The following is a 14,410-nucleotide window of genomic DNA, read 5'->3' on the forward strand; positions in this document are numbered from 1 at the left end:
TATTTAAAAAATTTTTTTGGACGTCTGCACATCTCTAAAAAAAAAAATGTGTTTTTTGCAAAAACATTTTTTTCGGGGGGGGGGGGGGGGGAAACCAGCCTTCCCCGCGAGAACGGGAATATAATTCGAAAATGTAAAGTAATAATTCAATACCTAAACATGGGTCGACGTCTTATTCAAAAGTGAATAAATTTTGTATTGCTAGAAAAATAGCAATTTAGAAAAGGATTCTATTTTTCGGGATGAAAGTTGAAAAATAGTACGGGGAATGCATCTTTAAGACTGAGTCCTCTGATTAAATCAATTGCAGACTTCTCACAGCTTAGTTCTTTAACCAGCCTTCACTCATCATGGGACTTTCATGGCCTGGGATTACGAGTACGAAGCCTGCGTGATCTCCGCACATCATGAAAAATGTCTTCATCACATTCACTATCATCGCTAGACTCCTCCGACTCGTGGAAGTCGTCATGTTCCCAATCTCGGAGCCCATCTCGCTTGAACTCCCACAAACCGTGACTTCCATCCCACTATCAAAAAAAAAATAACAGTCACCAAATTATTCAAACTGTAAAAATAACAGTCACCAAATTATTCAAACTGTAGGCCTGGGCGAGTAGTGGATTTTCCTACTCGAGTACTTGCAGAGAAATTACCCGCGAGTAGTCTACTAAATTCCCATAAAAATAGAGAAAATGGCATAATGCTTCTCACGAGTACCTACTTCTACTCATGCCATGACGAGTACTCGAGTAGATGAAAAACCAATACAACAAGGAGTACAACGAGTAGCGAACACTACTCATGAGTACTCGAATTACTAGCCCAGTACAACTAGGCATAAGGCCTAAGATGCTCCCTGCTTTACGAAGCTGTGTGTGTGTGTACGAAGGTTTGGACTAGCAAATAGATTACTAGACACCACAGCATGATTAATGCCAACACTTCAAAAAATTGGTTAGTTCCACATTTAAATTTTCACTATATCCTCCAGTAACCACTCCCTTCTCTGATGCAAATAATAGCCAAATAAAGAACAAGAACAAACATGGAATCTTAAACCACATAAATGTCCGTCTCTTACTGATGAACTGACGATGTTGTTCTCGTAGGGATGCCAGGAGACATCGCGGACGCAAGCCCTATGACCGTCCAGTTTCCTCACAATCTTCCCAGTCAAGACGTCATAAACTGAAGGAATTTCAATGCACAGTTTTAATATTAGGCCTTTCCATGTACATCATTCTTTCGTACAGGCTCCTGGAAAGCACCAAGGATATTTAGTCTGAACACAGACTCGAAATGGCGGACTATTGTGGACTGCCATTTTAAGTCCGATACCCATCAGGGCATAGTTTGTCAGGTCGACCTGTGACATAGAGGTCAACCTTATTTAAATATAACATGAGATATGTCAAATGGATAGCTCAACCAATGAAATCCACAGGTACGAAACTTCGTCAAGGCTCATAGCAATCAAAACATCAGAAGCATGAGGCCGCTGCCTGCCTCATATTGTATACACATATACGTTATGAGGTCAAGGTTTCTGGGCTAAAGATTATTATGTTAATGTTGGTATGTCTTCATAAAAATCAAGCTATGAAACTCGCTGTTTTGTCGTTTTTGACAAACACTGTAGAAAGTTTTCTGCAAATTGGACAAATGAATATTTCTGCCTAATAAATTGCCAGTCTCAAAACTGATCCTCTCGATTTTAAAAGCACATTAAGTTCGATGTGCATGTTTGGTGAGAATCTTTGGACAGCTGTGAAAGCTGGCAGGTCCTAAACGAAACAACAACTTTACTTCGTCAGTGAGGGAAACCCCAGCGAGCGACGAATCAGCATTTCAAGATTCCAAGGATATTAATTCAAAGCGAACTTACTGATGACACCACCCGTTGCACAACCACAGTAGATGTATTTCTGTAATGAAAGAAGGATATTTAAACATGATGGTAAATAAGTGATATCCTTATATTGCAATATCCTTATTTTTTCTCATGCGCAGGTGGGAGTGAGTGTTTGCATGTCAACCTGTCTCCTTAAAGCTATAGTCCATCATTTGCAGCTATCCGAAAAGTAACTGGCATAATTATTGTTGAAAAACATACTTGGTTGAAAGATAGTAAGGGGACTAAACTCCCTATGAAATTATTCTTTCTGGCAAGCTGTCATTTTGAAGTAATCAACGAAAGAAGGCCTTTCCAACGGTGCTTCTTAAGACACACCGTAGGAAAATTTAAATTAGTAGTTTGTTTTGTTATTCGGCCAAGCGCGCGAAAGCATTGGCACGACGCACACACACGCGCGGTTGCTATAATTCGTCGGATCAGTGCGCGACATCGCGTAACTGCAATCGGCTCAGTGAGAACGTGTCTCGGACGCTGAATTCAGGCCCATTTCAAAACATGATTCAGCAAATTTTGATTTGAAATTGAGATCCTAGAATGCTGTTTTTCTCGGAATATACAGCTGAAGCTGAGCTGAAACTTCATCAGGTTAGTTGCTCAGTACCCTTCTTTAGATTTTGAGCACTTTTGTTGCTTCAAACTGCACAAATTACAAATGATGGACTATCTTTAAAAACTGATTAACCCATTAGTCACTGTACCGCCTAAACCGCTCTGCATATTATTCCCTCTAGCGCCTGATTCCACCCGAGCACTCAATGGTTTAAGGGATTCCTCAGTGGCTAAACACAATTATAATTATAACAAGTATTTATGAAGTGCATATATCCACCAGTATTGGTGCTCAAGGCGCTTCATCATTATTACCCTGCTCATTGGGCCAATGAAACATTCCAAATACCATCTCAGCTCCCTGGGGAGTATACAGCTCAATACTGCCATTTCGGTGCAAAGTAGCTAAAATCAACCACAATAACCATCTCTGCCCTCACAGGTACCCATTTACTCCTGGGTGGAGAGAAGCAATGAGTGACAAAGTGCCTTGCCCAAGGGCACACGCACCATAACCCCAGGCTGGACTCAAACCCACAACCTGCAGAATTACCCGCAGACCACGAATTCAGTGCTCCAGACAACGAGGCCACGGCACTCCACAATGTAGTACACTTATTTAATGGGTAAACTTCACAAAAATGTCTTGAGCGCCCCCCTCATAAACTGAACCTGCACAGTACCCTGACTACCATAGCTCAAAGTATATGATATTCGCTTATTTACCTGGTCAGTTGTGAACGCAGGGGAGAAATGACAGCGGATGCAAGTGTGGAGCACACCGTGACCTTTGTAAGTCAGCAATGACGTGTCGCCATCGATGAAGTTTTTCCTTTTCGCTGTGGTAACATTCATTGAAAGAGAGAAAGGTAGCATCAGACAGTGATATAGTCGTGTCGTCCACAAGTCTTCACCAGATGGGGTGGGAGTGGGGTCGGGATGGGTAAGGAGTTGGGGTGAGGGTGGGAGTTGGGCGGGGTTGGGAAATGGGGGGAGGTGGGGGTTGGGGTGATGGTGGGGGTTGGGGTGAGGGTGGAGATGGGGATGTGGATGGAGGTTGGGATGGGGTTGAGGTAGGGATGGGGTTGAGGTAGAGATGGGGGTGTGGGTGGGGGTTGGGGTGGGGTGTGGATGGGGGTGGAGGTGGGGTGGGAGTGGAGGTGGGGTGGGGATGGGTGGGAGTGGGGGTGGGATGGGGTTGGGTGAGGGTAGGGATGGAGGTGGGGGTGGGCTAGGGGTGGGGTGGGAGTAGGGATGGGATGATTATGGGGATGGGCTGAGAGGGACCAGACTGATTTCACACTGCACTGTCTATGCACTTACATCTTCTGGGTACCTGTTGCCACCGGTAGTCCCAGTGTTGACCGGCGACAGCCTTCCGACAATTGGAGACGGCTGAGGGAGGAGAGAAGAACCTAAGATCCCACAGCTTGATGCTCTGATCCTTGGAGTTGGTGATCAGGTGGCGTCCATCACCCTACAATGACAACAAAATTACTTCAAAGGGTAAACGGACAAGCTCCATGGATTAATCAAAATTTTCTGGTTGTGGTTGACAACATTTCTTTGGATAAAAAAAATTATTAATATTGAAATTGATTCTGTGTATGTTACACATAGCTAGCAGTTCGTGCATGTAATTCCATTACTGATTTCTCGTCTTTGTTCAACGCTTTCTTTGAAATGTTTCAATTTGTAGTTTATCGTGTGTACTTTGGATGGATATAGATGTCACTGAGTTGAATTGAGATTGACAAACTTTGGAGTCGTGATGCCATCACTGATACGTCCATCTTTAATGTTTGCTGTAAAAAAAATCAGTGTTAAAGGACTGATTCAAATTGTGGTTCATTACTTTTTCTTTGGATGGAAATATACGTCACTGAATAGAACTGAACTACATGTACCTTGGAATCTTTGCATTTGATCCCATCACTTATAGGTCCATTTTAACCCCAACCTTGAAATTTGTTGTTTGCCTGTTTTTGATGAACTCTCGCTTTGAATTTTTTTCAATGTATCGAGACTAATGCTACTTATTGTTTTATGAAATTTGAATTGGAATAAATTCTGTTGATCATACCTTGGAATCCACACAGGTGATTCCGTCTGTGTGTCCAGCCATTGTGCCGACTGGTTCACACAGCGTGTCGCTCAGCATCCTGCGATCCCACACCTTACATAGTCCATCATCGCCGCCAGAGAAGAGAATCTGTGAGGTCTCGTCGGCAAAGCGGACCGAGTTGATGTCATCCTCGTGAGCATCTATCTGTAATGAGAAAAGGGGGGGGGGGGGGGTAAGTAAAGGAGTAAGACATGTAGTTTCCCTTAACCCTTCGCGCAGCGAGCGGGCGGTAAAAGTCCCCAAATTTTCCAAATATGGGCATATTTTTTTTTTCAATGGGCCAATTAGGCCAAGTTTCCACATAATCCACACCCCTACTATACACCACAAGCCTGTAGACTCCCATTGGCCAGACCCTAGCCACTCTGAAGTAAGGAGTGTTGAAAGACAGAAGCCAAGATGGCCCCGTAATTGGAGATCTTAGTGGCCAACCCTTAAGTGCCGCCGATCCCTTTGTGTCAACCCCTCGTGCCGCCCAGAGCTCAGACAGGTTGTAAACAATCCCTGGCCATGTGAATGACCTATATCTTGTGCATGTCCAGGCATGCGGGGGTTATTGACCTAGAAACACGTGTGGTGATAAAATTCTCCACGTAGCCATTCCGCGTAAAGTTTCTGGGCTTGAAGCTTGAAGGGTAAAAGGCACATAGAATCATTAATAAGTCAAAAAGTCTTACCCTCATTGTCCTTTTATTGATCTCTCTGTCAAATATGTACAAGAAACCATCGTTCGCCCTGAAATGGAAAAAAAAGGTAGATTTCAAAGATTACCGGTGGAATACATTAATACCACACCAGAAAACCTGAATATTCAAGACCTCCTTTTTAACATAATTCTCGCATTTTCCATTGGACTTTTATATCACATGAACAATTTTCATCCAGTTTGGTTATAAAGACATAAAAATGAAGGTATTTCTTGACCCAGTCCAATATACTTTCTAGACAAGGGTGTTTAACAACTAACCTAAAAGTTTTAGCTCTGTGAATGCTGTATGTTCAAAGAAAAGAATATTCTAAGATCTCGATTTCAATTCAAAAGTTGCTGAGTCGTGTTTTGTATTGCGTCCGAAATCAGCGTCCGGGGCACGTTCTCATTCAGCCGATTGCAGCTATGCGATGTCACGCACTGAAGCGATGAATAATAGCAACCGCGCACGTGTGCGTCATGTCAACGCAAACACAATTTCCAAAACTGGAAACGGCTTTCTTTTATTGTTTTCTTCAAAGTGACAGCATGTCAGAAGGAATAATTTCTCAGGGAGTTTAGTGTCATTGCTATCTTTAAACAAAGTAACTTTTTCAACAACAATTCTGTTACCGTAATTTCCTGCGGATAAGGCGCGCGGCGGATAAGGCGCAGGTCCCTAAAATCACCCCAAAAAAATTCAAACGCCAACAGATAAGGCGCACCGCCGCATAAGACGCATGTTTGACCGCACACAGAAGAACACCAGGCGTCACCCGGTGTCGGTACATCGCCACAAAGGGGCCATTGTGTTGCCTTAGAACGATCACACTATTCGGAGGATGAATTAAGCCGTGTCCGCACTGGACTTTTTTTTTGGAAGGTTTTACCGAGACGATAGTAAAATGAGAAATGGTCAAATGTGACCACTGTCCGCACTTGGACTTCGACACGGGAAAATATACCCAGACCGCGTGGGAGAAGTAACCGAGCTGTCACAGTGTCAGTATAATTACTCACCGTACACAGAAAACAAATCGCCGATCACATTTTCAGCCGCCGATACGCACAGTAATATTACACACGCCATTTGCATGCACAACATAATCGTTTACATGATATTATTTCATCTTGACACGCTAAATCTTGACGAAAAGGCCTGTAATTCTGACGCATTTGTGATGCACGTCGTCGAAGCCATGCCGCTGTACGATATTCCGTGCGGCAGCAGTGCCATCAGTATTCGTTGGTTCCCATCGCATGCTTACAGAATCGAAGCTATGATGTGGGCCAGGAACCAGTGACTACGGCCTACATACGGTTCCGGACCATGATGTTCCGTGCATGACTACAGTAGCGTATCAGGACGAATTTGGATCGTAGAAAATAACATACATCGGTGGAGAAAGAGAATTTCTGCAAATTAATTCTCAGAACGTGATCTCTCTTCTCTGTGTATGTATTTGTCCGTTGAAATATATATTTTAACGAGATTTTACCGCTCGGACTTGATGATACACCGCAGCGTGTTTCTACAAAATGTTCGGCCACACGTGCACTGAGGTTCGCGCGGTCTCTGTATGCATAACATGGCGCTCGGCCGGAAGTACGCTTTCCTGAGCCGCTTTTACCGACTCGCACTGTTTTCATCTTGATCTTCAGGCTTGCAGACTTCGAAGATATCCTGTACAATAAACACCCTCAACGTTCACACAATAGAACTTGAGTGAATGCGATTTTCAAACGTTTAAGTAATTCTGATTGCAGCATTTTCGGAATGAAAAAACGGCCACAAAGAAAAACGTTTGTATGACGGCATTGTTGGAACGAAAGCACGATCACTAAGGGGGATCAACGCATTGCGGCATTGTTGGAAGGAAAGCACGATCATGGGGGATCAAAACATCGCAGCATTGTTGGAATGAAAATATGGTCACAATGTCTGGAGAGTTGAGCCTCGGTTGACCGCATTATTGATTGCGGCATTGAAAGAATTCTTCACACAAAGACCGTCACTTTGAACTCAAGCGACACCAGATAAGGCGCACCTGTAGATAAGGCGCAGCGATGTTTTTGTGGTCTAGAAAGTCAGATAAGACGCGTCTTATCCGCAGGAAATTACGGTAGTTACTTTTCGGATAGTTGCAAATGATCCACTCTACCTTTAACTAGTCTGTTTTCAAATGCATGGCAGAGAAAGTGGAGGAAAGTTTTGACTGTCTGTGACATTTTAAACAATAGGAGGGTTTTAATAGTAGTTGCTGTAGCATGGTGGTGTATCTGAGGCTAAGATAGAATTTTCTCTTGAATAGTGTAGCTTACCCAGCCAGGATCTCTTTGTTGTTGCTGGAAAACTGAACGGAGAACGGACAAAAATGGCCGTCGCCGGGCTCCATGTCCAGGGCACTGTGGGTCTGGAAATCTCCACGGACGTTGCATAAATGAACTGCACGAGTTTCAAAGAATAAAAACACACGCCATTCAGCATCACATTTGGATAACTCATTCTATTTCGAAATAGATGTTCACAAACAAGTGCTTGTAAAAAAAAAAACAACCAATTTTTATTCAACACATCTACCGTGTCTCCACCTCTCAAATTACAATCTTTATAAATCCCACATAGAGGCTGGTCCTTTAGCTCAGTTTAAAAAAATTGGAACATTTTCTAAATTAATAAAAAAAACTTACTGTATTCAGACCAACTGGAGTAGATAAGGTAATTACCATCAGGACTGTAGGAATAATGAATAGAAAAACTTGTAAACTTGACGTCTTCTAATTAACAATCTTTTGATCACAACACATACTCTCTGCAAGTTCTATCAAAAACGTCCAATGCGAACACGACATTGTCCAATCAAATATCACATCTAGATCCCTTACTGTGGGAGATGGATCATTTTTGGAATCTCCAATTTCGAGGACACTTCTCCGGGAGTGAGTTTATGATGCTAAGCTGCAAAGAAAAGCTGAGATTACTCTGCATTATAAAATTTCATTTTATTTGAAATGCAAACTCTTGACGTACCTGAAGGCTGTGTCTAGTATACTCCAGCCGACATTGCGTGCCTTGATCTCCTTGAACTTTTGGAACTTGCCGCTGGTGGTGTCGTAGAGCCGCAGGCTCTGGTCCTGGCACCCGGAGAGGAAGACAGAGCCATCCTTGGAGTAGTTGCCGCAGAAGGCCTTGGTGCTAAACTGGGCCACGGTCCTCATGGTGTTGGGTAAAAACTGGGCAGAGAAATCAGTGACGTTTAAAAGTGAATAAGCTAAAAAAAAAACAAAAAAACCAGGGAACCAATTCTGGAAGTGACCAATACTTGGTACTCGGTAAACATTCCTCCTGAATTCTCCACTAGGGAGATTGACAAGGCAGCCTTCTGGAGAGTGGAAACTAATTTGAGTTTGAGTGGTTATAGCACTGTACATGTAATAATAATAATATAATAAGTTGGGAGGCTAATCATCCTTACTCGCAGCTGGTATGCTGAATTGCAAAGGACGCGGCTACAACGTGGTTGGGCCACTGGCACGTACAGGCGCCTATGGCTGCCGGCCACATCGACCCATATATTTGAAAGAAAAAACCTCCAAAAAGTCCTTTTTAAACAGGAAAAGTCTCATGCCTGGGTAAGAAAACTTGTTTTAGAGGTTTAAAGAAAACTGAGATTGTTCTTTATTAAAAAGTAAACTTTTGATTTTACCTCTTCGATACCAAGGAACGGTCACCTCTGGAGAAGGTGCCTAAGCCGCAGCATTTTCCGATGGCTCTCTGTAAAAAACACACAACAGAGATAGGAAACTGTTATAAAATCTAAATTAACAAGCACAATTTAATATTTATAGTTATTGACATTATTAAACAAGACAAAGTGAATTCAATTTCATTGTTCCAACCTCATCAAACAAAAACAGTTTCTTCAATACAGTTACAAAGACAGGAATGCATTGCCGGAAATTATCAAAAGCATTTCCAATTTCTCAGTATTAAAAAAAATGGTCAAGTCCATGGTTCGACCTTAGCGACAGTTCGCTTGCCAAAAGCGAGTCAAAACAGCGGCGAACTAGTCAAAATCATTCCTTAAGTAGTGCGCCTGGCGAGTCAAAATTAGTGCAAATAACATCTTTGTTTGTGACATTCTGGTGCAAAAATTAAAAAATTCTATTGCGGAATAGTCAAAAGGCCCGTGGACTAAATAAGTGTCTGCTTTACTAGTCTGACTGGCTAATGAAAACAAAGGGCGAACCCTGTTCAGTCCTACCTCGCTGACATGACCAAATCCAAGGAAAGAAACGAGCTGAATTTCTCTGTATGACAAGGCAGATGCAATGGAATGATCCCAATTTTGACATTTTCCAATCTCATGCAAAGTGATGATGTGCAATTTTGAGATGTTTTTAATCTCTCTTATAGTTCATATTTAACTATTTCAATGGTATTTTAAGGGTATTTTTTTCAATATTATATTTGTTCTCGTGTTTTAGGTATAACTGGATAAGTACTGTGTGTTCTATAATTTCAAGTCTATTTTATGGGACCCCCATGTAAATAAGCCTCTGTAATTGACTTTGTAGGCTATCCCAGAAAAATATCAACGGTTGGTTTGTTTTTGAAACCTTTACAAACCTTGCTAAGCATGTTGGAGACTGGTGTCACCCCTGGCACCACCCCGCTGTGGTTCATCCCGGCTTTGAATAACATCTGCTGCTTCAAATCACTCGCCTATTGTATAATAAAATACATTAAAAATGTAAAAACGCATTGTGTACAACACTTCCAGAAAAACTTTCCTCACTTGATTCTGGTTAGTTAAAGATATAGTCCATCATTTGTAATTTGTGCATTTTGTTCGTTTAAAGCAACAAAAGTGTTCAAAATCTAATGAAGGATACTGAACAACTAACCTGATGAAGTTTCAGTTCAGCTTCAGCTGTATATTCCGAGAAAAACAGCATTCTAGGATCTCAATTTCAAATCAAAAGTTGCTGAATCATGTTTTGAATTGTTTTGAATTGCAGCTATACCCGATGTCGCGCACTGATCCGACGAATTATAATAACCGCGCGCGCCTGTGCGTCGTGCCAATGCTTGCGCGCGCTGCGCCGAATAACAAAACGAACTACTAATTTAAATTTTCCTACGGTGCGTCTTAAGACGCACCGTTGGAAAGGCCTTCTTTCGTTGATTTCTTCAAAATGATAGCTTGCCAGAAAGATTAATTTCACAGGGAGTTTAGTCCACTTACTATCTTTCAACCAAGTACGTTTTTCAACAATATTATGCCAGTTACTTTTCGGATGGCTGCAAATGATGGACTCTACCTTTAAAGGGCCCATGCTATGTAATTTTTTTTAAATGCAATCCTTGAAAATGTACCTTTGTGTCCCATTACCCTTTACTTCTATGGGCCTATTCCTCCCTTTCATCACCCACCAAAATCCACCCAACGCCTCAATCCATATCAAACCGACCCCTCCCTCCCACAAAAATCCAGCCCCTCCCCATCCATAAGTAAGATATCCTCAACTGGACCTTAAATCCAGATCAAAATCTCGGGAAGACAAAAAAAAAGTGGCTCTCGGTGAAAAATTGATGACATAAGTAAAAGCCACTGGACTATAAGTTTAACTTACATCTATGGCTCTCGTGTCTGGATTGAGGTCGGCTGAAACGCAAAAAAAAAAAAAAAATCTTGGCTTTAATTGAAGGAAAGTTACAATTTTTAATATGAAATCCTAAAGTCAATTCACTTTTTTTCCCAGATAAACATATTTCATACGTCCTCATTGTTTGCAGCACAAACTTACAGCAATGTTCTGTTCCATTAAATAAGATTTTCAAAAGCTACTTTAAAAGAGTTTTGAAATCACATGATTTTTTCAAAAATAAGAAAATGTCATTCCAAGGTCTGGAATAGGGATTAAAGAATGTTTTAGAGTGAAATACACATGTTGTTCATATATTTACCATAGCAATGTTTTATAAATTACTGGCACCATTAATAGTTGAACAATTTCAGTCCCAAAAAGTTGCCCACGCAGATATCCTTTATTTTCTCCAAAAAAAAAAGTTCTTAACGTGAGCATTTCATCTTGATGGAGCATATTACTTATAGTCTTGTGTATATTCGGTAAAAATGTCATGGAAATCTGTTCATGCAAACCAGAGATCTAACAGTTTAGAAAAGGCTTCAGATTTTCCACAAATTCCAATGGGATGGGATTAAATACACAGTTCACTTAATTTACATCAGAGTGAAACGGCCCATGACAATCTGATGCACTGATAGTATAGGTGAAAAATCCATAGCCTTTTACAATCTGTTAGATCTCTGGTTTGCATGAACGGATTTCCATGGTATTTTCACTGATAAACCCAAGAGTATAAAGCTTTGCAAAGTTTTGCCTAATATTGACACACCAAATAACGTTGAATTTGTTTTTAGATGACATTGATTATTTTTTAGATCTCTGATTAATCCTTTTCAATCATTTTTGTTCACCTTCTGGGCAGCATTCTATAAATGAATCATCATCATCACTGTCCAGTCCTCCAAGATCCAATTCTGGACCAGAAGAAATCAGTCGAATCTGGCCACTATGGGAGAATAAAAAGAGAAATATGTTGATATTGGCTGCAATGAAACTATCTAGCAGATGACCTTTTTTCTGAAGTTTGAAAAACTCATTACTTTTATTTTAATTCATGTATTTGGACACATTCAGAGCATTTAATTTGGAACCATCTCTAATTTAAGACAAATTTCGTTTCTCCGAAATATCTTTGGAAATTACACCAAAATAGAGGTTGTTAAATGCCCAACTTATTTTCCCAAGGTAAGGAATGTCCTACCAAACCAAAAAATATTGTAAAGAGGCATTTTCAATTGTTTTTTTCACAGGTTGCAAAGGGGGTGCTATGCAGGGCTGTGAATTTTTGATTATTCTTTGAATTTTTGATAGTAGTCGATTATTCTACCTTGGACTCCATTGAATAGTCAGATATTTGTAATCTACTGAGTTTGACGTTGACAATTTCGTCTCATAATAATTGCTGCTGAAATGCCTGTATTTCAAGGCAAAAATATACGTAGTGGCTAACGTTATAGCAGCCATAACGTGATTTTAAACTGCTATCATTACGGTAAATTGCAATAATCACCATTGCGAATCTATATCACATTTATAACTACCAGTCCAACCAGAACGCTTCGTTAGCTTCCAAATCCCGATGCTGGTGCACCGTTCAATTGATTTTTAATTTTTTTAATTATTTTTTATTGTTTTCTTTACTTTCATGTTTTCAATCAAATTGTACTTTTTATTTTTTTAAAGTACTGCAAAAAATTTATAACTGCATATGGACGATGTGCCAGATGAAAATAACAAACGGGGTATTGAAATCAACAACATTTTCTATTGTTATTGTAACTTGTCTTGTGGCTGTTTGTATTGTGTTCCCTTCTGGGACCCTGTCACCTGAAATACGGTTAGTAAACAAACAAAAGCACGACATTTTGATGATCTCCTCGCGACCAAGTACCTTTACTTTAGTCTAGATAACCAAACGCAAAATCATGATGTGTCATGTGATTCTGTGCCTACCTTCGCATTAAATACGCCAGCATTTCAGCGTAGTCCATTTCCGAGTCCGAATCTCGTCTCCGGGCCCCGGAACTAGAAGAACTGGACGATGAATCCCTACTTGCCCTCGCATCGCTCTGTCTGGATCCCATCAGAAAACCTCCCTACCTCATTGGCTTTCATTAGTCACAAGAAAGTTTTACCATTGGAACCCCGGCAAACGGAATGATGAAGTTAAATAACAATCGATGTTTACACAAGATAAGCCCATCAAGCGCAGCACGAAAGGGCACAGCCGGCCGGTACAGCGCCATCTGTTGTTAAGAAATAATAGAGGGCGCTACGCATATTTTATGGTTCGCTCATCGCTCGTCGTACGGGTGTACGCCACCATAAACCTGTAAATTATAGTGCGCGCGAGCTCCCCCAGTAAATTTTGAATAAGAGGTCCTTGTGGCCTAGAATTGGGAAAGATTGTAGAAATATTTATGTCAATCAAGTATTTGTGACTTGCAGCTTCAAACTGAGTCGATTTTATTCGAAAAAAAAAAAAACCCGGACTTGTGGGTTATTTTGCATAGAGGCGGGGGAAGGGGGTACATTTAGACCTGGGCCCAGGGATTATACTACCGTTTAGGCCCCCAAAAAAAGTCTCCGGTTTCTGGTATGCGCGCGCGTCGCCGTAGCCATGCGCGTCGGCAAAATGAAAAAGTTTTTTTTTTCAATGAAAGATGATGTCTCAAAACCGCCAAACTCACTGGTTTGACTGGAATCCTGCTGCTGCACAATTTTAACGTGTTTTTAGATTGGGTTATGGTCGAGAATAAGCTTTATGTGGCCTCTCTGGACTCCCATATATTTGCGCTAAGTTTAGTTGGGCACCATTTGCAGTCTTCAGCCGACATTTGAAGCAAAAAAACATCAGGTAAAAAAAAAAAAAAGCCGCGTCGCCGCACCACTTTTTGGGCAAGCTCCATACCAGAAACCGGAGACTTTTTTGGGGGGGGGGGGGGGGCCTTAGGGGTGGTTTTGGGGAGGGGAATATAAAAATAGATTGAGCCAGTTACCACTAATGGGTGGAACCTTACGGTGGTGACCACTATTTGTGTAGCGCGCCCTCTATTGGAAGAAATTGATGTTGGTAAAATGTACGGGAGTGCCCTTACACACTACTTTTTGTTTTTGTCAAGTTTCATTTTTTTCTTCAACGGTTTGTGTTGAATTTTAAAACTACTGTGTTGTACATCACGACCAATTATAGGACGCAATTTGAATTCAATGCAATTTGGTTTTCTTGATTTATCGTCCCCACAAAGAGTGCTTTATTCATGTTCAATTAAAAAGTGACTTGAATTCAGATTGAATTTTTCGCGATTTGTACACTGGTTTTCTTTAAATCATATTAAATTTTTTCTTCCAGGGTTCTCGTCGATTTTCAAACTGGTTGTGTCCCATATCTCGAACAATTATTGGACGAAATTTCAATTCAGTGCAATGTGTTTTTCTTGAGTTATCATCTCCACAAACTGTGTGTTATTTTTGT

General features: G+C 41.0%; 1 protein-coding gene across 1 annotated transcript; it reads right to left on the minus strand.

Annotated features, from left to right (window-relative positions):
- Nucleotides 1-79: 79 nt before the first annotated feature.
- Nucleotides 80-13,193, minus strand: LOC119739446 (DDB1- and CUL4-associated factor 11-like). Its single transcript, XM_038214404.1, has 16 exons — nt 12,889-13,193; nt 11,787-11,881; nt 10,918-10,949; nt 9,911-10,006; nt 8,988-9,055; nt 8,704; nt 8,312-8,514; nt 7,972-8,015; nt 7,603-7,726; nt 5,270-5,327; nt 4,551-4,736; nt 3,791-3,944; nt 3,194-3,306; nt 1,889-1,928; nt 1,085-1,191; nt 80-530 (listed from the first exon to the last, which is right to left on the minus strand). The coding sequence occupies exons 1-16, from the start codon at nt 13,017-13,019 to the stop codon at nt 360-362; spliced, it is 1,623 nt and encodes a 540-aa protein (XP_038070332.1). The 5' UTR covers nt 13,020-13,193; the 3' UTR covers nt 80-359.
- Nucleotides 13,194-14,410: the final 1,217 nt, after the last annotated feature.

The sequence above is a fragment of the Patiria miniata genome, unplaced genomic scaffold (genome assembly GCF_015706575.1).
Source record: "Patiria miniata isolate m_02_andy unplaced genomic scaffold, ASM1570657v1 HiC_scaffold_30, whole genome shotgun sequence".
Lineage (NCBI taxonomy): Eukaryota > Metazoa > Echinodermata > Asteroidea > Valvatida > Asterinidae > Patiria > Patiria miniata.